Raw genomic sequence first — 27,318 nt, 5'->3', positions numbered from 1 at the left:
CATCTAAAAGTAGAAAATATACAGTAGATATACAATTTTATTTTTACAATTTTGTTATCTGTTTCTTGGCTTGTGGAAAATTACCGTCTCAGTTTGATCAAAATGAGTGGACAGGTGTAGCATGGGTCTTTTTTTGGAGGGGATCGGACTTAGGTTTGTGTATAGTGTTAATTAACCAGATTTATTACATGGCTTAGTTGAATACTCGATTCTGATTGGTCAATTCAGAACACGTGACAAGTTGTTAATCCAGTAGTACGGACTTATTGACCATTGTTAAGGACGCTCACATCTGCAGAAAGAAGTCCGGTCGATTTAACTGTATGCAGTTGCTTTTCGAACTGTTTGCTTGAAAAAGACAAGAGGGACAAGGAAACAGCGGAGAAGTAACGGGGCAGAAACCCTCCTTTTTACGCAACGGTCCAGACATAGACATCAAACAGCGACACATATTCAGTGTGCAGTTCCTTTGGCATTAGGGCAGGGATATCTAGATACTTCCCAAGGTTTGATATAATGAATTGTGCTACTTTTAAAGCAACAATGTTTTCAAATCTGTAATCAAAAAGCTCCTCAAAAATGCTATCGAAGCAGTTCCTGCCGTTGCTATGTAGTTCAAATGGTAACCACGGACTATTTTTAAATCAATAATACTATTTTTTAAATCAATAAAACATTTTTCTAAATCTATAAAAGCATTTAAATTAATATTGGGAGTCATGTCGTTACTTTGTTGAGAATGTGGCCGTGTATTAAGCTGATCAGCCTGTCTGGTGTTCTTTTACCCATAATGCCCGCCACGCTGAACATTACCCCGTACGTCACGTGTACATTTGTGAGTTTTCCTTTGGTTTCTTTCACTAGTTGAATACTGGACTGTCATTGTGTAGAAAACGAACGACAGTCCTTTAATAAAGCAGCAGAGACAGTGCGGTAGATGTTGGAAAAAGTCCCGCTGTACTCTTTAATGTGAAGCTAATGAGCTACAACATGGAAAACCACAGGATTGGCCTCTTTAAAGAAAACTGAAGGAACGTCCGTCTGACGAGAAGTCGTGATTTTCTCCGGAAAGAATTTGAAGCTCGTGATTCCTGTCGGGTTCAAGACTTCTGTTCTGGATTCCTGCTGTCCTTCCTCCTCAAACTTCTCCTCACTATTTCCTCTCTGCTCTCATTGGTTGTCTTTATCCTTTCACTTTGTTCTCTTTCATTGCCTTTTTTAAATCTTCGTCCTCTTTCTCCTCTCTCCTTCAATCCCCTTTGCTACATTGCTTTATTCCTCACTTACTCCTCATCTGTTTGTCTCCTCTCCTAACCCAACTTCTTCCCTAATGAATTCTGAAAATTAAGTCAATTCTGAGAAAAAAGTATATTCTTATTTTTGTATTATTTTTTGGGCACAAAGGCCTTTAGTGGAGATCTTTGAGTTGAAACGGTGAGACAGAAGGGACGACATTGCCTGACATCTTCGGCCGGCTCAGGTAACCGCATATAGGCCGACAGATCTATCCACTGAGCTAAATCCAGTACAGTATGTTCTGAGAACAAATTTAACATTTTGAGAAAAAAGTTATCTCTGGGGGGAAAAAGTGAGTTTGGAGAAAAAGTCAAAATTCTGGAAAAAAATGTAAATTTAGAGAAAAAAGTCAAATATTTGAAGAAAAAGTTAGTTCTGAGATGAATTCAACATTTTGAGGAAAAATTCCTTACTGGGAAAAAATATATATATTTCTGAAAAAAAAATCCAAAAAATGGGAAAAAGGCAATTCTGAGAAAAATAGTATTTTGAGAAAAGGTGAACATTTTGAGAAAGAATTGAACATTTTGAGAAAGAAGTGAACATTTTGAGAAAAAAGTGAACATTTTGATATTTGAGTTCGGAGAAAAAGTCAACAATCTGAAGAAAAAAAAAGTCAAGCTAGAGAAAAAAGTCAAATTTTCGAGGAATAAGTTAGTTCTGAGAGAAAATTCAAGATTTTGAGGAAAAATTTGTTCTGGGAAGAAAAAAAAGAAATTTCTGAGGAAATAGTAACTTCTGAGAAAAAAGTCAAAAAAAAGGGAAAAAAGTCAATTCTGAGAAAAAGTTTGAGAAAAAAGTCAAAATTCGGAAGAAAAAGTCAAATATTTGAGGAAAATTCTGAATTCTTGTAAAAAAGTCATTTTTACGAAATTCGCTTTGGTGTTTCAAAGCACACTTTTAAAACCTCACCCATCCTGTCTTCTTCCCCTCCTCGTTCTCTGTCTCCTTCTCTCCTGTGTCCTCATACCCTCAGCTCCTCGTGACCTCATACAAACACTTTCTGTCTCTAATCTGCGCCCCGGCCTCGCCCTGATCAGCGTTAACAGAACTCGTCTGTCAGAACTCGTCACCTCTCAGAGCGAGACCTCCCTGAGAATAAAATGTGTGATTTAAAACGCTCACGTTTTCCCTCACAAAACACATCTCTGATTAATCGCTTGCTGTTTGAGAAACTCAGCTTAGTGACGCCGATATTTCTGCATTTGAGTCACTAATATGTCTGCTGATGACTGATTACTTAGTAAGTCATGTCGAATGAAAGTGTGTGTGTACAGTGTGTATTCCTAACATAATGTTGTCTATTTAACTGACATGTGTTCCTAATACTTTTGCTAACCTGAGAGTGTGTGTGTGTGTGCGTGCGTGCGTGCGTGCGTGCGTGCGTGCGTGTGTGTGTGTGTGTGTGTGTGTGTGTGTGTGTGTGTGTGTGTGTGTGTGTGTGTGTGTGTGTGTGTGTGTGTACATGTGTTTTAAAGCTTGCAGATGGATCCAGCTCAGCTATCATTAACCTTTCTGCCTCTAGTGAAAGCCTTCATGTGGGTAACAACCTCATCTTTAACTCATTTCATTCATCCATGTTCATGTCAAACATCATTTTCCATTCGTCTGTTTCATTCAAACATCCATGAACTCTACAGATACTTTCTTTCTCCTTGTCTATTTTTTATCTGAATGCCTTACATTATTTTCAAATGCTAATAACGTCTGTTAGAGATTCAATGTTTACTGCAGACCTGTTCACATTGGCAACGTCTTAACTTCCCTTTCCTTATATTCTATAGTCATGCTTTGGGTTTCATTGTATTGCTTCATTCTGGTTATTGCTTTAAAAGTACATCAAACATATTTGAATTGTCATAAACAGCTTTTAAACAAGGACCCGTCTGATGTCAACAAAGCAAATTGAAAGAAGGATTTAAGATAAGAACAAAAAAGCAGGTGTTATATTTAGAGATGTCCCGATCCGATCACGTGATCGGGGATCGGAGCCGATCACGTGATTTTCAAAAGATCGGAATCGGGAGAAAAAAATCGGGGATCGGGATTTTTTTTTTTTTTTTTTTTTAAATACTTTTTTTTTTTTTTTTATTCAATGTTACAAAACAAAAATGACCATGTTCAAGTCTTAAAGTCATCCTGAGGCCTTAGTTTTGGTTTCAAATTACACAACATCATGTATGTGTTGCTTCTTTGGGGCTTGTTTTCATAGACCTGGTTGCTTATTTCTCTCAAATCTGGCAACAGAGTGGGCAGGGCGCAATGTCTAATTGTAGCAGTAAGCTAATGAGTACTGGTAAGCTTTATTTTGTTTTGATCCAATGCTGCACAACTGAACTGACCCAATGCTGCTGTGAAAGAAAGAAGCTATATCCATGTTGGATAGAATATCCAATTTAAATAAAAAAAATAACCCTAAGTGACAACTTGAATGCTTTTTTTTTTCTCTTAATGCATTGCATAAAGATCGGATCGGGAAAAATCGGTATCGGCAAATTGTCAAAATCAAATGATCGGAATCGGATCGGGAGCAAAAAAAGGTGATCGGGACATCCCTAGTTATATTTGAACAAATTACATAAAATCCTGTGGAGTCTATGCTTTTTCTTACGAAAAAAATACGTAATCTCAAATCTATAAACCTTTATGGTATCAAATAAGACTTTTGAGGATATTACATCAAGGAAATTGAACTTTGGAGGCTTTTAAGGCTGAAGAAACCCTGCAAACAAACACAAAATGACCTTCACTTTGGTTAAAATACATACAAATATATCTAACTGGTCTGTGTTTATCATGCAAATCGTCAGAAAACACAAACCATTGATTGAGTAATGCCCCACACCACGCAAAGACCCTAGTTCTTTCTTTAAGGGCTTTTACATGCTGTATATCGACAGAGAATATATAACATTAAATGCATAATGATCCTAAACTCTTTAAAGTAATCCCTCATGCTCACAGGGGCCCACAGTCTGTTCACTCGTAACACAGTAGACGGTAGCACGGATCAGACTTTAAGACTTTAAGTCAGAAAAGCTCTTTATTGATGACGTTTATTCAAAGTGAGACACTGATGGATGCCTCCGACGGGGTTTAGAGTGGAAGGAATCGGATAAAGACGGAGAAAATTACAGATGAAACAAGAAACGTTTTACATTTCGGTCGCAGATGAAGAAAAATCCAGGTTTTTTTTTTACAGCCGCAGAAATCTGATCTCAGGTCTGAACGCTCATCGTTACATTTTCCCGCTTTATTTATCTAAGCCAGGTCAATTTGAAGGCTTTTTCTGATCCGCACCGGTAGTTTCTCCCCTCCTCTTCTCGCTCCACGGTAATTGAGGCTGATTTCTTTCTCTCCAAACAAAGATATTTGTTTTATTAAGGGTCAGATATTGAAACCAGTCGAATGAAAGGCTCCACTTTCTGTCTGGCTGAGGCCAAAGTCAACAGAGCTGCTTCAGATCCTCCGAACCACAGCTCTTACTCAACGCTGGATGAATGAGAGAGGGGGTTAAGGAGGGAGGCTTACTTAAAGAGAAGGAGTCGGACAGAGTGAGACTGAAATTAGAAGGCGCGCTAATATCTCGTGGCACCAGAAAGAGAAAGATGGAAGTCCTGGCTTCGAGACCAAAAAGCGGGTCGTTGGGATTTATGATTCCCGCGGATCAGATTCAGTTTCAGAGTTGGAAAAGTTTAAGAAGATCGGCTGTCAGCAGCGTCACGGCCCCTTAAAGTAACTCTGAACTGTAATCAGATTACATTAGTCTGTAACGCAGTAACTGTTGGAGTTTATGCAAATCCCGCCAGTGCAAGCGCTAGCCAATCAAACCGCGTGCAAGCTGGGAGAGCCAGACCATAGTTCATTTCCTCATATTCCAAACGAAATATTACGGTAGCAAATCACCCGGTTCTTTACGAGCAGAACTATTTACCGGGATACAAACCGGAGGAACCAGGCATGGAGGGAGGTGGCAGAGACAGTGGGTGAAACTGGTAGGTTTTCGTCTGTTTGGGGAGTTTATATCCAGTTTACTTCGTTTTAACATTGCTATTGCTTTGTATGTCGGGGACGTTAGATTAATGTGATTGGTTGTTGGTCGCGTTGCTCGCAAAAAATCGCCAAGCTTCAGACACGCCCAGCTTCAAGATTTTTCCAAAAAAAAATCATGCCTGTGTGTGGACGGACCGTTAGTCTCCTTAGGAAATACAAACGCCTCTGACCTTTCTTGTACACTGCGTCTATGTTTTTAGTCCAACTTATTGTCTACATAGACGCCCAGGTACTTGTGCTAATCCACGATTTCTACCATTGATGGTGACTGGGGTCGGGAGGGTCTTCTGTTTCCTAAAATCCACCACCAACTCCTTGGTTTGTGTGACGTTGAGTTGGTTTAGTCCAAATGAGGTTTAATTTAGTAGTAATACACAATAAATGAACCTAGAAGTGCAACGAATTACGCTCAGCAGTGAGGAATTTAGTAAAGTAAGGCATTTGGGTAATGCATTACTTTTTTCTGAGTATCTACCCCAAAACTGGGATCTAACGTCGCTCAGATGGAAGATTAGATACTCAGATACTTGTCTTTCCATCGGTGACGTGTTTTAAATAAATTATCTTCCCGTCAGAAGCTGTGGTCGTGCTCCGTCTCTCCTCTCCCATTAACTCCCATCCAAACTATCCCTTCGACGCCAGAAACCAGTCAACTCTGATGACTCTCGGTCTCTCTTGTTCCATAAACTCTTCCCTAACTCACTGACAAAGCTTCATGCCAGGTGACTTTGTGGCATTTTATGAAAACACATTCACCGCGCTGTAATGACATCGTGATCAGAAACAAGATGTCAGAACGGCTCGGTGAATTATTTGGGGTTTTCTTATTTTAAGAAGCTGTTCTCCTCCAGAATCTGAATGTATTCGCTGCCCAGAGTGTCAATCAAATGTGCCCATGCTCTCCTGGATGACACGAGTGTATCGGTTAAATAAGTCCTACTGCATATTGAATACTTCAGAGTTAACTATCCCTACATGTCTCATAGAAACAGACTTCTGGGATGTAATTATTGACTTAAATGTGGGTTAAATTTAGTTTAAAAGATGGTTTTATCGATATATTTTCTAATTATGGAGAAAATTACTCCTGATCGCTACAATCCCTTAAAGAAATTGGCATCCACTATTCATTGTGATACACCCAAATATCTGTTGAGTTGCATTGTGGGAAATGTAGGCACCACATTTTGACATGTATATCACTATTTAATGATATACACCTGAACATCAGCAGGAGAGGACTCTTTAAAGTAGAGACACTACATACTGATATACACCTGGACATCAGGAGGAGAGGACTCTTTAAAGTAGAGACACTACATACTGATATACACCTGAACATCAGCAGGAGAGAACTCTTTAAAGTAGAGACACTACATACTGATATACACCTGAACATCAGCAGGAGAGAACTCTTTAAAGTAGAGACACTACATACTGATATACACCTGAACATCAGCAGGAGAGGACTCTTTAAAGTAGAGACACTACATACTGATATACACCTGAACATCAGCAGGAGAGAACTTTTTAAAGTAGAGGCACTACATACTGATATACACCTGAACATCAGCAGGAGAGGACTCTTTAAAGTAGAGACACTACATACTGATATACACCTGAACATCAGCAGGAGAGGAATCTTTAAAGTAGAGACACTACATACTGATATCCACCTGAACATCAGCAGGAGAGGACTCTTTAAAGTAGAGACACTACATACTGATATACACCTGAACATCAGCAGGAGAGGACTCTTTAAAGTAGAGACACTACATACTGATATACACCTGAACATCAGCAGGAGAGGACTCTTTAAAGTAGAGACACTACATACTGATATACACCTGAACATCAGCAGGAGAGGACTCTTTAAAGTAGAGACACTACATACTGATATACACCTGAACATCAACAGGAGAGGACTCTTTAAAGTAGAGACACTACATACTGATATACACCTGAACATCATCAGGAGAGGACTCTTTAAAGTAGAGACACTACATACTGATATACACCTGAACATCAGCAGGAGAGGACTCTTTAAAGTAGAGACACTACATATTGATATACACCTGAACATCAGCAGAAGAGGACTCTTTAAAGTAGAGACACTACATACTGATATACACCTGAACATCAGCAGGATAGGACTCTTTAAAGTAGAGACTCTACATACTGATATACACCTGAACATCAGCAGGAGAGGACTCTTTAAAGTAGGGACACTAAATACTGATATACACCTGAACATCAGCAGGAGAGGACTCTTTAAAGTAGAGACACTACATACTGATATACACCTGAACATCAGCGGGAGAGGACTCTTTAAAGTAGAGACACTACATACTGATATACACCTGAACATCAGCAGGAGAGGACTCTTTAAAGTAGAGACACTACATACTGATATACACCTGAACATCAGCAGGAGAGGACTCTTTAAAGTAGAGACACTACATACTGATATACACCTGAACATCAGCGGGAGAGGACTCTTTAAAGTAGAGACACTACATACTGATATACACCTGAACATCAGCAGGAGAGGACTCTTTAAAGTAGAGACACTACATATTGATATACACCTGAACATCAGCAGAAGAGGACTCTTTAAAGTAGAGACACTACATACTGATATACACCTGAACATCAGCAGGATAGGACTCTTTAAAGTAGAGACTCTACATACTGATATACACCTGAACATCAGCAGGAGAGGACTCTTTAAAGTAGGGACACTAAATACTGATATACACCTGAACATCAGCAGGAGAGGACTCTTTAAAGTAGAGACACTACATACTGATATACACCTGGACATCAGCGGGAGAGGACTCTTTAAAGTAGAGACACTACATACTGATATACACCTGAACATCAGCAGGAGAGGACTCTTTAAAGTAGAGACACTACATACTGATATACACCTGAACATCAGCAGGAGAGGACTCTTTAAAGTAGAGACACTACATACTGATATACACCTGAACATCAGCGGGAGAGGACTCTTTAAAGTAGAGACACTACATACTGATATACACCTGAACATCAGCAGGAGAGGACTCTTTAAAGTAGAGACACTACATACTGATATACACCTGAACATCAGCAGGAGAGGACTCTTTAAAGTAGAGACACTACATACTGATATACACCTGAACATCAGCGGGAGAGGACTCTTTAAAGTAGAGACACTACATACTGATATACACCTGAACATCAGCAGGAGAGGACTCTTTAAAGTAGAGACACTACATACTGATATACACCTGAACATCAGCAGGAGAGGACTCTTTAAAGTAGAGACACTACATACTGATATACACCTGAACATCAGCGGGAGAGGACTCTTTAAAGTAGAGACACTACATACTGATATACACCTAAACATGAGTAAAGTCACTTTCTAAATGTAATGTCAACATAAGCCCCTAAAGTGTCTCTAAGAAGTTCTGCTTTGACCTCTGAACTCTCCACGGCTGTACGAAGGGATTTCCCCACCGAAAGCTTTTAAGAGAGAGAGCTCCAAACTTTTCTGTAGATCCACTCCACTTTTTGGCAGCAATCGTTTGGTTAGCCTGGCTTCCTGCAGGGCGTAATGATAGGCTGCAAACCACACTGACACCCTGAGCAGACCGCTGTGTGTGTGTGTGTGTGTGTGTGTGTGTGTGTGTGTGTGTGTGTGTGTGTGTGTGTGTGTGTGTGTGCGACCTCAGGAGTGTGCACTAAATAATGAGTGCCTTAATCTGTCTGAATCAAGAGGGGACACACCTTGTCACACACTAGTGGGCACACACACACACAATTCCTGGCGCCTCTGTCATCAGAGCTTGGCACCGGCTGCACTCAGAGGGCGCATTAACACACACCAGACACCTCAGACAGTGTGTGTGTGTGTTAAACTCCACGTGCTGCCCTTTTCCATGCCATGCTGCTACTTTGGAAAAATTAGGAAGTTTTACTCTATGTGTGTGTGTGTGTGTGTGTGTGTGTGTGTGTGTGTGTGTGTGTGTGTGTGTGTGTGTGTGTGTGTGTGTGTGTGTGTGTGTGTGTGTGTGTGTGTGTGTGTGTGTGTGTGTGTGTGTGTGTGTGTGTGTGTGTGTGTGTGTGTGTGTGTGTGTGTGTGAGAGAGAGACGTGTGTTTGTGTGTGAGAGTGACATGTGTGTGTGTGTGTGTGTGTGTGTGTGTGTGTGTGTGTGTGTGTGTGTGTGTGTGTGTGTGTGTGTGTGTGTGTGTGTGTGTGTGTGTGTGTGTGTGTGTGTGTGTGTGTGTGTGTGTGTGTGTGTGTGTGTGTGTGTGTGTGTCTGGGAAGTATGAGAAAAGGGATCCCACAGCAGGTCAGTGCCATAAGAGCACTTTTGTTCTACATTAATGCCTACACACACACACACACACACACACACACACACACACACACACACACACACACACACACACACACACACACACACACACACACACACACACACACACACACACACACACACACACACACACACACACACAGACACACACACACACACACACACAAAGGAAAAAGTGATGCATGCGTCATGACTGTGTTTTAAGCTTGAGTGTTCCTCGGAGGGTTGAAGGTTGCAGGGCGGGGACGTGTGTGTGTGTGTGTGTGTGTGTGTGTGTGTGTGTGTGTGTGTGTGTGTGTGTGTGTGTGTGTGTGTGTGTGTGTGTGTGTGTGTGTGTGTGTGTGTGTGTGTGTGTGTGTGTGTGTGTGTGTGTGTGTGTGTGTGTGTGTGTGTGTGTGTATGAGAGAGAGATGTGTGTTTGTGTGTGAGAGTGACATGTGTGTGTGTGTGTGTGTGTGTGTGTGTGTGTGTGTGTGTGTATGTGTGTGTGTGTGTGTGTGTGGTAGTTTGATCCATCTCCTTGGTATTCACCATCTTTGTAATCGCTGTTGCCGTCAAAGCCCACACACACACACACACACACACACACACACACACACACACACACTCAGAAAGAGTTTTTTATTTCCGTGAGAGAATTCTCCAGTGTTTAAATAGACTTCTGGACGTTGCCAATGTGAACAGACTTTAAAGTAAACGTGAGGCAGCTTCATACTAAATAAAACATATTTTTGATAAAAAAACATCACAGGGTTTAACTCAAATGTCATACAACCCCCCAAAAATCATATCATATAAATCAAAATGCCTCTCATCCAAACCACACGTCAACAAAACACAGATATGTTATTCTCCCGAACAGAAACACATTGTGAGCTCAGGATGACTCATGTAATAGTAAGACTTTTACGGCTTTGCTTTAATGCCATCCGTCACTTTGTAATACCGGGATTTATTTTGTATGAATGGTGTACGTTTCAATTTGGAGTGAAACCCTTTAATGTTTAAGGAAAATTGGTGTTATGAAATGTGTTGAAAAGCTCCTTAACATGACTTTCATTCTGTTATTGGAGTGTGTGGTTGCTTCTTGTCACAGTGTGTGTCTGATGGATGTCATTTCTGTCTTTTACTGTTAATGCCAACGCTAGATGTTACAATGGGTAAGTTTCTTAGCACTTTTGATCATTAAGAAAAAAAAATGTATCTGCAAGAATTACTGTGTTAAGCTATTGGGCATTGTTTTTACAACATGAGGGGTTTTTTGCCTTTATTTTATGAGTTTATCTAATCATTAATTAGACAAGAACAGGCGTTATTGTATTCAATAATCAAATTAAACAGTTATGGGTTAATTAGATTATCTGATTAAATAATTAGACAGGAATCTGAGGTTTTTTGTAGATTATCTGAAATAAAAAAAATAAAAATTCCTGAGGTTTACTGTCCATATTCCCCGAGTAATCTGCGTCCAGTTTCCAGGACTAATCGAAATCTCTTTCTAATCTCTTTCAGTTCAATTCTGTCGTTTCCATTAGGCACCAGAGGCATTGCTTTCATTCACAGTGCAAACTAAAAAGTTGCATTTGTATCTCTCTAATTTGAATTTGAATAAGATGTTCTTTCTTCTGCAGCTGGAGTTCGGCTCAAGTGATGAGTCTGAAAGCGTGACACTATCCAAAAAGACTGCATTTGTTAGAAGCCTAGATTCAAGATTCAAAACTTTATTGGCATGTTTAGATAGAGTGCTGGACTTTGAATCAAGGGGTCACAGGTTCAAACCCCACTGCATGTCGTTGTGTCCTTGAGACCCTTCACCCAAAATGCTCCTGTGGGGATTGTCCACAGTACTGAATGTATGTAATTCGCTTGGATAAAAACGTCTAACAAATAACATGTAGTGTAATGTTTACAGTAGCTACAGTTTAGATATGGCAATGAAAGTCACAGGAACCTCCAACAGTGCAACATGAATATATATATAGGACATAAAACAAATAAACAAAGTAAAAGACTTAACAGAATAGAAATAGTGCAAGAGAACGTGACACTATCGGTACGTCAACAAGGCAGCGTGCGTTGAAGCTTGCCGGTGGGCGTGTCTGGCTTGCGACCAACAACCAATCGCATTAATCTCCCGCCCCGGAGACACAAGCACGCGGTTTGATTGGCTAGAGCTTGTACTGGCATATGATTTGATTGGCTGTCGCTTCCGTCGAAGCTTGAAAAGTTGAACTTTTCTCAACTTTCGAAGCGAGCAACGGAGGCAAAGCGAAGGGACCACAATGCAGTTCGGCAAAGCGTGACATCACCCCGTTCAAAGTAAAGGGGGAGGGGCCGTATGAGACTTGTGTTATACTCCCAATTCTAAGAATGGCAAAAGTCACATCCACCAGACAACTGGAAGCAGTGCTTTCTGTCAGCGATGTTCACCACACACACATCATGCTCCCAGAGACACAGAAAACACGTAAGCTTCATATAAACACTGTTGATACATCTAAATAACTTCAGTCCAGGCCTGGGTTGTCTTGATCTTCTTTTGATGAGTTTGTTTCCATCCTTTCACGGTTAAATCAAATTGAAAAGACAATTCTTCTGTGCCCGCAGAATACTTATGTGTCATACACAAGTAACAGAGGCATTGCTTTCATACATAAACATACACTCTGCAAGATGTTTCTTTTTGCCATCCCATGTGTCCTGTGAGGTTTAGTCCGCTTTGTGCCCGTTTCCATTGCCTCAAAAAAGTAGAAAAAATATAGAAATTTCCAGTAAACAAAATATAAATCAGGATATTATATAAGGAATGGAATATTACATTCTACAGTGTGAGTTTAAATCCAGTTTCCATCCTTTCACAGCTAAATAAAATCGAAAAAGACAATTCTTCTGTGCCCGCAGAATACTTATATCTTCTACAAAAGTAACAGAGATGTTAGAGCAGCAGAGGCTTTCATACATACATTTCTTTTTGCCATGGAGTCCACTTTGTGCCCGTTTCCATTGCCTCAGAGCGTCTTTACACTCTGACCCTAATGCCGCGGCGCCACTTCTTTTTTCTCGTATTGACGTGACTTGGCGAACGAAACGCTGCCATGCCATCATTGGAAAAATCCTGAGAGGCGGCTAATTTGTGAGCGGCGTCTACAAAGAGTCACTGCAGGGCTTTACAAGGGTCAAAGGTCATGACAGGAGTTCTGAGTTCATGATGTAGGGTCCATTTTCTTATATTGGGGACGCAAAAATAGTAGATTTTACTTTATGGGAATAATTTCAATCTCAATCTTTATTTATTTATTTATAAAGCACATTTAAAACCACCTCAGTTGACCAGGGAATAAATATAAAATAACACAATAGGAGTCAACTTATAAAACAATAATTAAAAACATCATAAAAAGCACAATAACTAGAGACATATAAAAACACATTCAAACGTCAAAATGTTCAACTAGTATTAAAAGCCCGTGCAAAGAGGTGAGTTTTTTACTGGGGTTTAAAAAAGACTGGTTTATTTTTATGTGTATTTAATTATGCACTTATTGTAAGTCGCTTTGGATAAAAGCGTCAGCTAAATGCAATGTAATGTAATGTAATGTAATTACTGAATAAAGAAGATGGAGAGTTGAATCCCTTATTACATTAACATTTATTTATTTTTATTATATGCAGGGTTCTTACGGTCTTTACAAACCTGGAAAAGTCATGGAAATTCAAAATGTTAATTCCAGGCCCTGGAAAACAATACATTTCCCAAAGTTTTGGAAAAGTCATGGAAATGTAACTAAAGTTCCATCAAATATAATTTATATTTGATCCATCTAATAAATACTGTATCGTATCGTAATTAAACGTAAAATGGCATTTAACTGACGAGGTGTTTTGCTGGTGAGAGATTTTAGTTGCTTTAGCGTGTAGAAGCTAGTAAGCCAACTATTTGATTTGTTTTAGATAGGCACAACATGTTTCATATGCAGAGCTTATTTTCCTTTTTCTATGTTAAAATAAACCATTTTCAGTGGTACGCTGAGAAAGAGTAATTTTTTTGTTCATGGAAAATTAGGTATTAGTCATTGGTGAAAAAAAAGTATGAACCCTGTATATGGATATATGATAATGGTAATAATAATAATAATAATAATAATAATAATAATAATAATAATAATAATAATAATAATAATAACAATAATAACTATCATCATAATTCTCTTAATTATCATAGTTTGAATAAAAATACAACGATAATTAAAACTGTCTTGTTATCTGAACATGGACATGTAGGAAGTTTCTAGAAATGGGTGCATTTACAGTATATATAGAATTTTGTTTATTTGTGTTCGTATTTAATTACTGAATTATCTTTTTTTTCCTTTAACTAACGGGAGGGCTACCTCTGTATAAGATATGCTTTCTTCCCTTCTACTAATTTTGTTTATTTTTCATCGGATGTATAAATTCTCTAATATTGAAATAGTAGGATAAATAATTTAAAAAAAAGTACTTCTCACATTCGAAGACTCTTTACTTTTACCAGAGTATTTTTAAACACGAGTATCTGGACTTCTACTTGAGTAAAGGAAGTGTGTACTTTGCCCTCTCTTCTACTAATTTGGTTTATTTGTGGGATGTATACATTTTCTAATATTGAAATAGTGGAATAAAGAATAAATAAAAAGAATCCAATGCAGAAACGTCCAAAAGAACACAGTTTGGATCCATGAAAGTTTGACAATGGCCTCAATTTAGGTATTCAAAGTGATTGGTCTATTCTTTTTTTTTTTTATTAGTTTTTATTTATTTGGGGTCACATTATATTAAAAGTACAGTTTTGCAAATCGAGACCCGAAAAAGACAAATTAAATACCGAAGAAAATTAGAAAAAGTATATAGGGGTTGTTTGAAATTACAAATATCTACACAGTTATTCTACACACTGTCTGACCCCTGACCTTTGACCTCTGACCTACAGGCGGAGGAGTTCATGGACTGGTGGTGTAAATTCTACGCTTCGACCGGAGAGAAGAACAAGTACGGGACGTACCTGGAGAAAGGCTTCGACACGCTGAAGGTGAGAGAGGAAAACTGAGAGGAGGGGAACAAAAAAACATGTTCTTCGTATTAAAACCGAAGAGCTTTGTGCCTAAATGCAAATATATTTGGGGCTTTTCACGCAAGATCATTAAATAGCCACTTTTCACTACAAGTATTAAAAGCCATGTCGAGGTGTTAACAATGCAGAAACGCCCACAGTTTGGATCCATGAATGTTTAAAGATGGCCTCAATTTAGATATTCAAAGCGATTGGTTTATCTCACACTCCATTTGACCTCTTGTTATGTTGGATTAGCGAAACCAGTTTTTGTTCGAAAATAAGTATTTCTGTATTTTTTCTTCGACAAAACATGATGTGATTTAATCAAATTTGCAAGAAATGTACGAAATGAATCAGGGGTTAAACAATTGCTCTAAGAGTATAATAGTTTTGGTATGTCTGGATATGTTCTCTTCACTTATTTGTGTGTGTGTGTGTCTGTGTGTGTGTGTGTTTGTGTGTGTGTGTGTGTGTGTGTGTGTGTGTGTGTGTGTGTGTGTGTGTGTGTGTGTGTGTGTGTGTGTGTGTGTGTGTGTGTGTGTGTGTGTGTGTGTGTGTGTGTGTGTGTGTGTGTGTGTGTGTGTGTGTGTGTGTGTGTGTGTGTGTGTGTGTGTGTGTGTGTGTGGCCTAGCATTACTATACTTGTAGGGACCTAAATCTGTTTACAGTCACGTGTGGGGACTCGCCTCCCTTATGGGGACATAATTGAGGTACCCATGATGGGAATCATTAATTTTAGGGTGAAGACTTGGTTAGGGTAACGGCCCCTCCACACAGCGGGGTGCGTTGAAGCTTGCCGGCGGGCGTGTCTGAAACTCGACCAACAACCAATCACATGAATCTCCCGCCCCTGACACACAAGCAGCGGTTTGATTGGCTAGAGCTTGTACTGGCATATGATTTGATTGGCTGGCGCTTCTGCCGAGGCTTCAAAAGTTGAACATTGCTCAACTTTTGCAGCGAGCCACGCCAGCAAAGCTCCGCTTCGCTTCCCACAATGCAGTTCGGCGAAAAGTGACGTCACCCCATTCAAAATGAATGGTGAAGCTTTCAACGCACGCCGCTGTGTGGACGGGCCGTAAGGGTTAGGGTTAGGCATGTGTTGGTTATGTTTAAGGGTTAGGATAAGTCTCCAGGAAATGTATGTGAGTCAATGTAACGTCCCCTGAAGTGATGTAAACATGGTAAGTGTGTGTGGGTGTGTTTATAAATGTGTGTGTGTCTGTACATGCTAATTCATATGTGCATGTGTGTGTTGATGAGAAATTAACGAACATCGACAGCAGATAAAGACAACATGAAGGGAAATACGGAAGCATGGAGAGCATCAGAGCGAAAACATGAACACGGATACAGGGCCGCTCTTTGTTCCACTTCCTTTAAAGGTCTCTCCCAAAACTTCACCATTTAAATCACATTTTTCCCGAGATGCCAGCCTCCTCCTCCTCCTCTTCCTCTTCCTCCTCTTTTCTCATCCCAGCGACGTGACATTCGGTCCGTTTTTCTTTTTCCGAACGTCTCCGATGACTCATCCTTGTTGAATTCTCGTCGGGACGGATTGAAGGGAAAAGGTCGCCCTTAGATGTTGGCGAGTCCGAAGCAAAAAGCATCACGTCAACGTCTGTCTTTATTCTCGTCTCTTACATCGCCCCCACGCTCTCTTCAACCTTCATCCCGATTCTCTCGGTCCAAACGCCGACCTTTCCTTCCAGCGGGACTCTGAGCGGACGTCAGTCTGACGCCCAAACTCGTGACTAATGCGGTCAGAATCTGGACTTCTTTTATTGCTTTTAAATGAGACATCTAACCTCTCCTTTGGGACCCTTCACATCAGAGCAACAGCTTCAATAGAACAACCAGGGATGGGAGGCTTACTTTAAACATGTATACTCCTATTATTATTATTATTATTATTATTATTACTACTAGTTACCTGTAAATATATTTAAACAGTAGAAACTACGATATTTAGGATCAGAAATGTGTCCTGTTCAACAATATAACATCAGCAAATACATATCATAAACAAAACAGAATGAATGAACCAAAGAAAGTGAAAACCATAAAGCAGATTTAGGTAGTATGCGTATAGATTCAAACTGTAAAGGGGACCTATCACGCAAAGTGCACTTTCTGATATCTTTTATACATCAACATGTGTCCCCGGTGTGTCGGGGAACTCACGTAGCGTCAGAAAATAAAACCCTCTCTTTTCCTCCGTACCCACATCTCTAAAAACGGGGGAACAACGGAGCTGATCCAGATTTGCGTCCGATATGACGTCATATCATAAATGTGGGCGGGCTTTACACCCACGGGCCTATCAGAAACAATAAGACGTGTTTTGGACGATTACAAATTGTATAATAGGAGACCTTTAAACTATACAAAAACCAGGGATGGGATGGTTACTTTAAAGATGTATTATGTTACAATGTTAACAATGTAATCAGTAATATGATCTAAGTATGAACATATAAAAGTAACCCGATTACTTTCTAGTATTTTTGGATTACCTCAATATCAAATGCAATGCAAACGAATCCAAGAGAGCAGGAATATCAATACGATATTTTTCACTTAAGTGTTAAATGTAAGGCAACAAAGAAAATTATAAACCAAGATATTTAGGATCAGAAATGATTTAACTTATAAGAAAAGCTGCCTTTCTTGAAGCAAGTTCAGCCTACAGACCAACACTGATACACATGAGCTCATAATGCAGTTTTAAAAAAGCAGAAATTAAATCTGAGCTGACAGAAAATGCTCCGTTTTAGTTTAACACACACAGTTAAGCTCACACACACTATTTGATGAACATATAGGTTCACCGACTGAATTAAAAACAGAACAAATGAAGCAAAAAGAAAACCATTATTTACCATTATTTACCTTATTATGGTTTGTGGGGTTATGTTAATATGAATATGAACCTGAAAATGAGCATTAAATGTCCACTTCGAAGTATTAGCCTACAGAACACTAGAAGCTATTTTAGATGTTTACTTCAGGGGTGTCAAACTCAAGGCCCGGGGGCCAAATCCGGCCCGGGACTTCATTTTCTGTGGCCCTGCAAGAGCTTGCAAAGAATATAATACGTTTAATATACGGTTACATGCCGATTTACAGAAGCACGTTGCCCATAAACTACATGTCCCACAATGCATCTCGTTTTGTGACATGCGCACTGAAGAGACTTGCAATTATTTGCCCTGGACTTCTGCTTTCAGATGTAGTTAATTATGAAGTTATTACCCAATACGATAACACTCCAATTCATATAATACATTATTTTATGATATATTTATATATGTATATTTATATAGTCTTAAAAGTTACAACCGGCCCTTTGAGTGCAACCATGATTCAGTTTGACACCCCTGCTTTACTTACAGTGTTATCCTGCTAGTAATCCACCATTTTTAGAATATTTTCTCTTTTTATGTAACTATAAAATAAATAGTTAACTTTTCCCTGTTTCCTGATTACCCGTTACATATTATCCGCAACATTAGCTTCTAACAAACAGAAAATTATCCAGAAAGGCCATATTTATTTCTATTTTCTTCACATGAAAGTCTTTTTTTATGTAACTATAAGAGAATATATTAACCTTTTTCTTGTATCCTAATAACCCGTTATATGTATTCTGTTCCTCCGCAAGACTTTGTACAACAAGTCTTTCGACATGAGCTTCTAACGAGCAGAAATGAACCAGAAAAGCCACATGTATTCCTCTTTTTCTTTACGTAACACCCCTCAAAGTACATCTAAAACTGAAAGGCACAATAAAGAACGATAACTGCTTTTCGTTGGCCATTGAAAACCTGGTGGGAGTATTTCTCTTTCATTCAGGAAACATATTAAACGGTTTCACCTCTGCTGAAGGAAACACATCTGTAACGACATTTTCAAAACGTTGACAGGTTGGATGGAAATGTTGGTTAAATGCTCTTTGCCTCACCTACTATTACCTATTTACTCCCTCCCTCCCTCCCCCTCCTTCCTGCCCTTTAGAGAGATATTCTACTGTCACAATGAGCCTCTGTTTCCAACATGTCCTCCCTCTCACCCAGAGGGGGGAAGCAGTGGAGTACAAATACTTTGTTACTATGCTTAAGCTAATTGTTCTGGTACCTGTACTTACATTTTGAACCCAAATACCTGTACTTTCTACTTCTTACATGTTGAACACAAATACCTGTACTTTCTACTTCTTACATGTTGAACACAAATACCTGTACTTTCTACTTCTTACATGTTGAACACAAATACCTGTACTTTCTACTTCTTACATGTTGAACTCAAATACCTGTACTTTCTACTTCTTACATGTTGAACACAAATACCTGTACTTTCTACTTCTTACATGTTGAACACAAATACCTGTACTTTCTACTTCTTACATTTTGAACCCAAATACCTGTACTTTCTACTTCTTACATTTTGAACCCAAATACCTGTACTTTCTACTTCTTACATGTTGAACACAAATACCTGTACTTTCTACTTCTTACATTTTGAACACAAATACCTGTACTTTCTACTTCTTACATTTTAAACCCAAATACCTGTACTTTCTACTTCTTACATGTTGAACCCAAATACCTGTACTTTCTACTTCTTACATGTTGAACCCAAATACCTGTACTTTCTACGTCTTACATTTTGAACCCAAATACCTGTACTTTCTACTTCTTACATGTTGAACACAAATACCTGTACTTTCTACTTCTTACATGTTGAACACAAATACCTGTACTTTCTACTTCTTACATTTTGAACCCAAATACCTGTACTTTCTACTTCTTACATGTTGAACACAAATACCTGTACTTTCTACTTCTTACATGTTGAACACAAATACCTGTACTTTCTACTTCTTACATGTTGAACTCAAATACCTTTACTTTCTACTTCTTTCATTTTCCAAACAGGCTGGTTCCTTTACAGGGTGTCCGCTGGGTCTTAAAAAGTATTAAAAGTTGATAAATCAATTTAGCGAAAATTAAGGCTATTAAAAAGTATTAAAAGGCATTTTCCAAGGTATTAAGAAGGTCCACAGCAACGACAACATGAAACACCCTTTAATTTACGGAAACGACATGTCGGGAAACCCCTCAAGGCGGCCCCATGCATAGTGCGCCGTAAAATGCTGCTTATTATTTTAAGTTTCGTTGCTTTGCTCCGCTCTGTGTGTGTGTGGGGGGGGGGGGGGGGGGGAACTAAACGACTACGGTAACGGGTCCCAAGGTGGGTAGACCGGCATACGCAACGCACTGGGGGTCCAACGGCTCCGTGTGTAAGCCCTATATGATCATTTTCTGATAACGATGAAATAGCCCGCTTCCCTCTCCTCACGTCTCCTGCTGCTGCTGGGCTGTCAGAAGAGGGGGAGGAAAACAGAGGCAGTCACCGTTTATTAAATATTCTCATATTATTATACAGAGAACAGAGTCGTTATCAATTTGTTTTAAAGCTCAATAAATAACAAAGAAGACCTCTGACCGGCACTTTTCTAATTTTGTACGGAAGATTTCAACTTTAACGGACATGTTGACCGGCGGAATTTTTTTTTAACGGAAACTGCCGCACGGTCCCCTCGTTCCTTGGAAGAGGCGGAGAGGTGGGTGTTTTTCATCTGCTGGTGGACTACCTGAGAGATACAGCAGGAGAACACGCCGTCCACCGCGGAGAATAAACAGAAGGGCAACCATGGCAACCATTCTCTTCTTCGCTGCTTTTGGTGTATTTCGGGCGGCAGCAGTGCCATTTACAGGCCTGACATATGTACTACATCGTTTCCAGCATTTCCAGCGGTGTAGTGCGAACGGACACGTAATGAATCGAATGCGTGTGAACGGAAGCCTTTTTTGCGCTTGCGTATGCGTCCTCGTGGGGCCGGGGTCTAAGCCAAACTATATCCGGTCACAAACATCTGCTATTTTAAAGTAAAGTCAACACATAATAATAGACCCTAAATATAGTCTATATTAAGAACGAGAAAAGTCTTAACATATATATCCTTTTTTGTAAACATATGACAAATGTGTGAGGGTGATGACGTCAGAGCATCGTCCTATGTGCCAGGGCTTAGCCCCGGACAGCCCCAGCCCAATTTAACCCCTGGGTATTTGTGAGGGAGCTCCTATATGGCATTACCCCGCTGAAGCCCACCAAAGTTTAACATATTTCATAGTTCAAAGTTTTGTCAATTGTTTGGTTTATTGGTCAAATACTGGTTTCTAATGGTTTCTGAGGAGTTTTACTGGAATGAAAGAGCAGAGTCTACAGAAGCAAAAAAGCAGCATACTGCATTAAACCTGACCTTCACAGAGAGGTTGAAGTTCATGTGGAGAGGAGGCTTCAGTAGTCTGTCTGCACTCTGTTTAGTTTTGCTATCTCACAATCAATACAGTAAATGTGAGGTAAAGTGTGTTGCCAATGTAACCAGTTAGAACTCAAAGTTGCGATGAGGTCTTAAAATGTATGGAAAGGGTCTTAAAAAAGGTCTTAAAAGGTATTAAATTTGACTTCAGGATTCCTGCATATACCCTGCTTTAGTCTGAATGTGTGTTTGGTGGCGTGATCATTATTATTTAGAGTCATTGCGTGCCTATTGATTTGAACACGATCCGTGTATCCATCATTTCCTGGTCTCCTCTAAAGAAGAGGGACCAATGATAACGTTGTCATGTTGCCGTTGTTCAGCATGGAAACATTCATTAGCTAACAATGACATTATTGTTCTATTAATATAAAGGGAGGTCAGGTACTCTTTAAAACAGCTGCTAGTTATGGGTACTTTTTACTGAAGCACATTTCAAAGCCTCTTTACTTTGACTTGAGTAAAGAAGTTTAGTCAGTACTTCTACTTGAGTGAAGGGTGTGTGTACTTCTACTTGAGTGAAGGGTGTGTGTACTTGTCCTGTCTCACTTTTCCAGCCTGGATGTGACCTGAAGTAAACTTCCTCTCATATAAACCCTCACCTTTCCTCCCCCCTTCGTCACCTTTCTGTCTCCCTCTCCTCCTCTCCCTCCTCTTGCATCATCAGCTCTGGCGCCATCGTGGAGGTCTGCTAGAAAGTGAGCTTAGAAATGTTTCACAACCAATTAGGAAAAAGGAGGGATCCCTGAAGAAAAACTGCAAATATTCAAAGGTTTAAAGGATTTATGTTCCAAAAATCTAACGGTACAGACTCCCTCAAGAGAGCAACAAACTATAAACCTAAGACATAAAAAGAAGTGCAATAAGAAATAGAAATAAAAAAGGTCAAGAGCTAGTGCTTCGGACACAGTGATGCAAACCTAATAAGTTACCGCTTAACATGCATAAAAGAGTAAGAGACAATAGAAACTGAATTAATGATGGCATTTGAAGTCACGCTTCATTAAAGAACCGTGTGTATCGTGCCTGTGTGTTCAGTTTTTATTGCGTTCAGTCAAAGAAGAAGTGCCTCCATGCAACAATGCTCTAAACCATAATTGATCAATTGTATTATTAATATAATGAGATCCCGTGTTTCCTGACTAGAGGTCATGCATACGAGCTGCCAGAGGGACAACACATTTCATTTTCCTGTTTGTGTGTGCCAACCTGCTGACGTTCACCTCGTCTCGTCTTCTGTCCTTTTCAATATCCTGTCTCTCTCTTCTCTCCTTGGCTCACCCGTCTCCCTTTCACTCTCACCCCTTCCTCACCTCTCTTCTTCCTTTCCTCCCTGACAGTAGGATTGCTTTGCTTCCACAAAGGCGCTGCTGTTTCCCTCCTTGTTTTGGTTCCTCTCTCTTTTCTTGTCTTGGGTTTGGTGCCGAATCACTGGGACTTTTGCATCATCCTTTTTAGGCTCTACACTTTCAACACATCTAAACACATCCGATATTAACCCACCTCCTCTTCCTCAGGTGTAAAAGAAAAAAGCTTCCCTGGTATCGAATCTGTGCAATAATCTGACCTTCATCCACGCAAGAGTTAGTGTAATGCTGACAGAAAGCTTGATAACTAAAAAAACGTTATCAAAATCCTTCCTAGAACCCGAAATTAACCCGTTTATTAAAGAGTACATTACACACAGGTGTTTTGGTGCATTTGGACGTATGAAGAGGTCATATATATGTTCAGTAAAGAGTCGCTTTAAGGCCCTGACACACCAAACTGACAACAGAGAACACGTCCCGACGGACCCGACTGTTGTGTCTGCTCACGTCTCCTGCTTCTTGGCCAACAGTCGCACTGGAACATACGGCAAAGACTTCAGCCGACGGCCAAGGAGCACGTACGAACTGCGCGGTTGGCAATAACTCTCCTTACCAGCAGGCGGCGGTAGTGTGTATTCATCATTCAAAAGAGGCAACAACCGGAAGACAGACTGCGTGATATAAACAAACAACAAATAGCGTGCGTTCCATTTTCACTCTCGTCCATCACAGACCGTTTCACAGAATGAAAAAGAATAGCCGGCTGTGTTTGCCTTCTTAATCGTTGGTTTGCGCACCTCACTTCCGTTTCGCTTCTCATGCACTGATTCGCTAAGCTGAACAGCCAATCAGAGTGATTTCTTTGCCGACAGCCTCCGCTCCCGATTCAACATGTTCAATCGGGAGCGGAAGGTGTCTGCACGGCCGAAAAGACACAACGGTGAGGGACACACCAATCTGAGTAGGGCGACAGAACGCTCATCGGCGGCCAGACATCTATCGACGGACGAAATCGGCTTTGTGTGTCCGGGCCTTTAGACCCCGTCCACACGGAGACAATATCAGTTGTAATCTTCTTCGTATAGACGGTTCGTCCACACGAGGCCGAAACGGAAACACTACATTGATAACGGCTCCCAAGGTGGGTAGTTCTGAGGACGAAGCGCTTGCGGCTCCGTGTGTACGCCCAATACGATCATTTCCTGAAAACGATGACGCCATAGCCCCGCCTCTCCCCACCTCTGCCGCTCACCCCCGCGTCATTGCTGATGCGTTTCACCAACAACAACAATGGCGGATCACAGGGTTGCGTTCGTCCTCCAGACGCTACTGACCATGATACAGACTTTAGTGCAACATTTACAGCTGCTCTACCACCAATATAATATAATAATAATCGTCATCGGTCTTATTCGCTGCTTTTAGTGGAAGTACAGCGCCACTTACAGGCCCGGCATATGTACTACGGCGTCTCCAGCGTTTTGGAGCGGTTTCGTGTGGACGGAAGACGTTTTCGTCTCCGTGTGGACGGGGCCTTCGTTTGTTGCAGGATCACTGGCATCGTCCTTTTTAGGTTTTAACAACTCATCTAAACATCAGATATTAACCCCTCTCGTCTTCCTCCTCCTCTTCCTCAGGTGTACGACAGGGAGCTGGAAAAGGTGGAGAGCTTTGGGGGTCTGTCAGATTTCTGTCAAACGTTTAAACTTCAGAGAGGAAAGACTCAGGACGAAGGAGAAGACCCTTCAGTGGTGGGAGAGTTCAAGGTGAGAAGTTAGCTTGAGATGTAACTTAGAGAAGGGACGACGCACATTTATTATAATGAACACTTGAACACATACAAGAACCCAGTTCAAGCACAATTAAAAGCACAATATTACAAACACAAATTGGACATGAAAGCACATAGAGATAAAAGCTTGCACATTACATCGGATTGCTTTGCTTTTTTCAGCTTTATTCATTATTTTCTGTTCTGTTTAGTTCATTTTTATTAAGTTGTGTTCGTTCGGTGTATGTTCTTCTGCATATTTTCTTTTCTTTAGTTTAAACTAATTGCATTACGCTGCATTATATATCACTTTACTTTTCATCACTTCAAAGGAACACTTCAACCTCAACATTTTAAAACTCCACGGTAAATGCAAAATCAAAAAACGTAGAAAAGTCTTGAATTAATTGAAGTAAAAGGGGGCTGCTTAAGACTATATCGGTACAAAGTTGAACACAAGTGTGGTATAATCCAAGTCTCTTTTATCCCGTTGTATGCTCACTACTTCCCAAAACAAAAGCATCTTCACTAAATCCTTACTGTTGTTGCAGAAGTCGTTCTAATACTAGGGGAAAGTATTACATTCAGGCGTAACAGCACACAAGAAAACATCAAAAAAGTAGTTTCCACATCAACACCGTCAAAATCTCCTTTTTGATTTCAACTGAAGTGTTTAATGTGTTCTTTAACTGTGTCTTGTCTCCTTTCCTTCATCACATCAGGGTATGTTTAAGATCTACCCGCTGCCAGACGACCCCTCGACCCCTCCGCCCCCCCGACAGTTCAGGAAACTTCCTCCCAACGGCAACGAGGAGTGCGTGGTGCGAGTCTACGTCATCCAGGCTCAAGGGCTGCAGCCCAAAGACACCAACGGGAAGGTGAGGAGGGAGTGTCGTGGATCCGAAACCTCAGACACTCAAGACATAACAAGATATAACAAAATAGAAACACAGACACGGTGCTGATTGAATGGATTATGATATTGTTGTACCACAGTATAAGAGCCAGAATACTTGCGTCAAGTCCGCCAAGAGTACATGAGTCTGTCTAAAGAATAACCGAATCTCACAGGTTTCATACACTTCTTTTGAGTTTACACAGCACTATACCTTTGGACCTTTTATAATCACATGTTACAAGATCCTATGCTCAATAACACGCTGCAGACACACGTGTGCAAGGTCTCTACAAAGGTCTCTTTAGATAAACTACATTATGAAACTCACTTACAACACTTGATCATATAATACAGATTATTTCAACAGATAGAAAAATCACTTTATTATACGGACTTTTCAGGGTGAGCGAAGCAGGCAGGACCCAGATGCAGGACAGACACTGGGTTTCTCAGAAAATACCTTCATTTCAAGTCTACGAGTCTTAACGAACAGAGCAGAACTCTCTCCCTAGTGAACACATTAAACTTCAACAAGGATCTCACAACAACTGAAAGTGTTGAAACGTGGTCGTTGTTCTCGAGTCCAGGAGGAAGTTAAATAAAAGACTAGTCTCGAAAAGGTTCAAATGGGTACTTTAATTAAGTAACGTGGTTTTGAAACACACGGGACGATTCAGGAACATGTTCGTGGGGGGAAGACGAGCAAGCCCGGTCATCTCTGTATATATCTGATCCCTGGCTCCTCCCCTGACGATGGGGGTCCTCCCTCCACATGTTCTTCTGTGTCCAATATCGCGCAAATCAGAGGATCCACACGCCTGTTCTCCTCATACACTCATTCATGACTTCTTCTTCTTCTTTCGTGTTTATTGGCGGTTGGCAAACCAACTTGTAGGTGCATTACCGCCACCTTCTGGACTGGAGTGTGGACAAGAGACTAAGCAGAAAACAATAAACAAAACAAAGAACCAAAACTAGATTATTTTAAATGTATCAATTTCTCTTAGAAACTTAATAATCTCACAATATATATTGCCTGATGTTTTCCCTAACAGCCCTGATAGCGACAAGTCATGGAATTTTGCTTTCTTCAGTGTTTGGAAAAACACATTTCTCTGAGTACTATATTTCCTGCAAAGCAGTAAAACATGCTCAACAGTTTCTGGCTAGCTACAGTATATACACTTTCCGGTTGGATGCTTTCTTTTTATACTTAATGTATGATTGAGACCTGTATGACATATTCTCATCAGAGAAATGACATTTTCCTCCCTTCTTTTAAACCCCACCTTCCTTCCATCCCCACATACCTTTGAATTTTATAAAGATGTATCACTAAGGTCCCAATGTTCTTGCCATGTTGTTTGTGCATATTTCTGTATGAATGTTTTAACCTCCGCTTTGTTGAGTGGAACTTCTATGTCTATGTTCATACTTCTGAGTGTTTGTTTGGCCAGAATATCCACCTGTTCATTACCCTCCACACCAACATGAGCAGGAACCCAGATGACTCATTCATGACTTTTTATTTAATGCATTTTAACGGCTGTAATCATTGTCAACGTAAAACCGGAAGTGACGTCACTGTTGACAACGGAGACGCCTTTCAATAAAGCTTTTCAAAATAAACTGTACATTCATTTAGCAACAACGTTAGCCACAAGTCAATGCTAACCGGAAATGAAATGTTTTCAGAATAAAACCGTTTTAAGCTTACAGTATGTTTAAACTAAATTACGTCATTAAACATTGATTTTAATTTCTTACAAAAGACGATTAGAACACAGTCAGCCAATCAAACAGGAGGGAAACACCGAGACAGGAAGTGAGAGCAGACATAACTAGGGGGGGGGGGGGGCACACCTTTCAGAATAAAAGGGGAAAACAAAGACAGATCTTGACAGCACTGATATCATCGGGATGACAACAAGTAGAGAAACATCCGGATATTTAGAGATATTAGTAACTTTTGAAGGGAATTAACTGTCTTAAGAAAAGCGCTATGACATGTATATTTTCTACTTTTCTAAAGCAATTTTATTTCTATTTGAGATGTTTACATTTTGAATTGTTTATTTCTAGTATTTTAATTTCTCCAATGTACAAAGCCTTGTCTTAGTAGTACTTCTTTGTCTTATAAAA

General features: G+C 40.0%; 1 protein-coding gene across 1 annotated transcript in view; it reads left to right on the top strand.

The window, feature by feature from the left end:
- LOC307032902 (dysferlin-like) overlaps positions 1-27,318 on the top strand; it is a gene marked incomplete at its 3' end in the record, with an annotated part of 87,176 nt that overhangs the window by 49,686 nt on the left and 10,172 nt on the right. Inside the window, 3 exon segments of the mRNA XM_079671180.1 lie at positions 14,687-14,785; positions 24,145-24,273; positions 25,001-25,156. Coding sequence (XP_079527306.1) covers positions 14,687-14,785; positions 24,145-24,273; positions 25,001-25,156 — 384 coding nt within the window.

This window comes from Notothenia rossii (genome assembly GCF_949606895.1).
Source record: "Notothenia rossii genome assembly, chromosome: 3".
In the NCBI taxonomy this organism is placed as follows: domain Eukaryota; kingdom Metazoa; phylum Chordata; class Actinopteri; order Perciformes; family Nototheniidae; genus Notothenia; species Notothenia rossii.
This window is presented reverse-complemented; position numbering and strand designations above follow the sequence as displayed.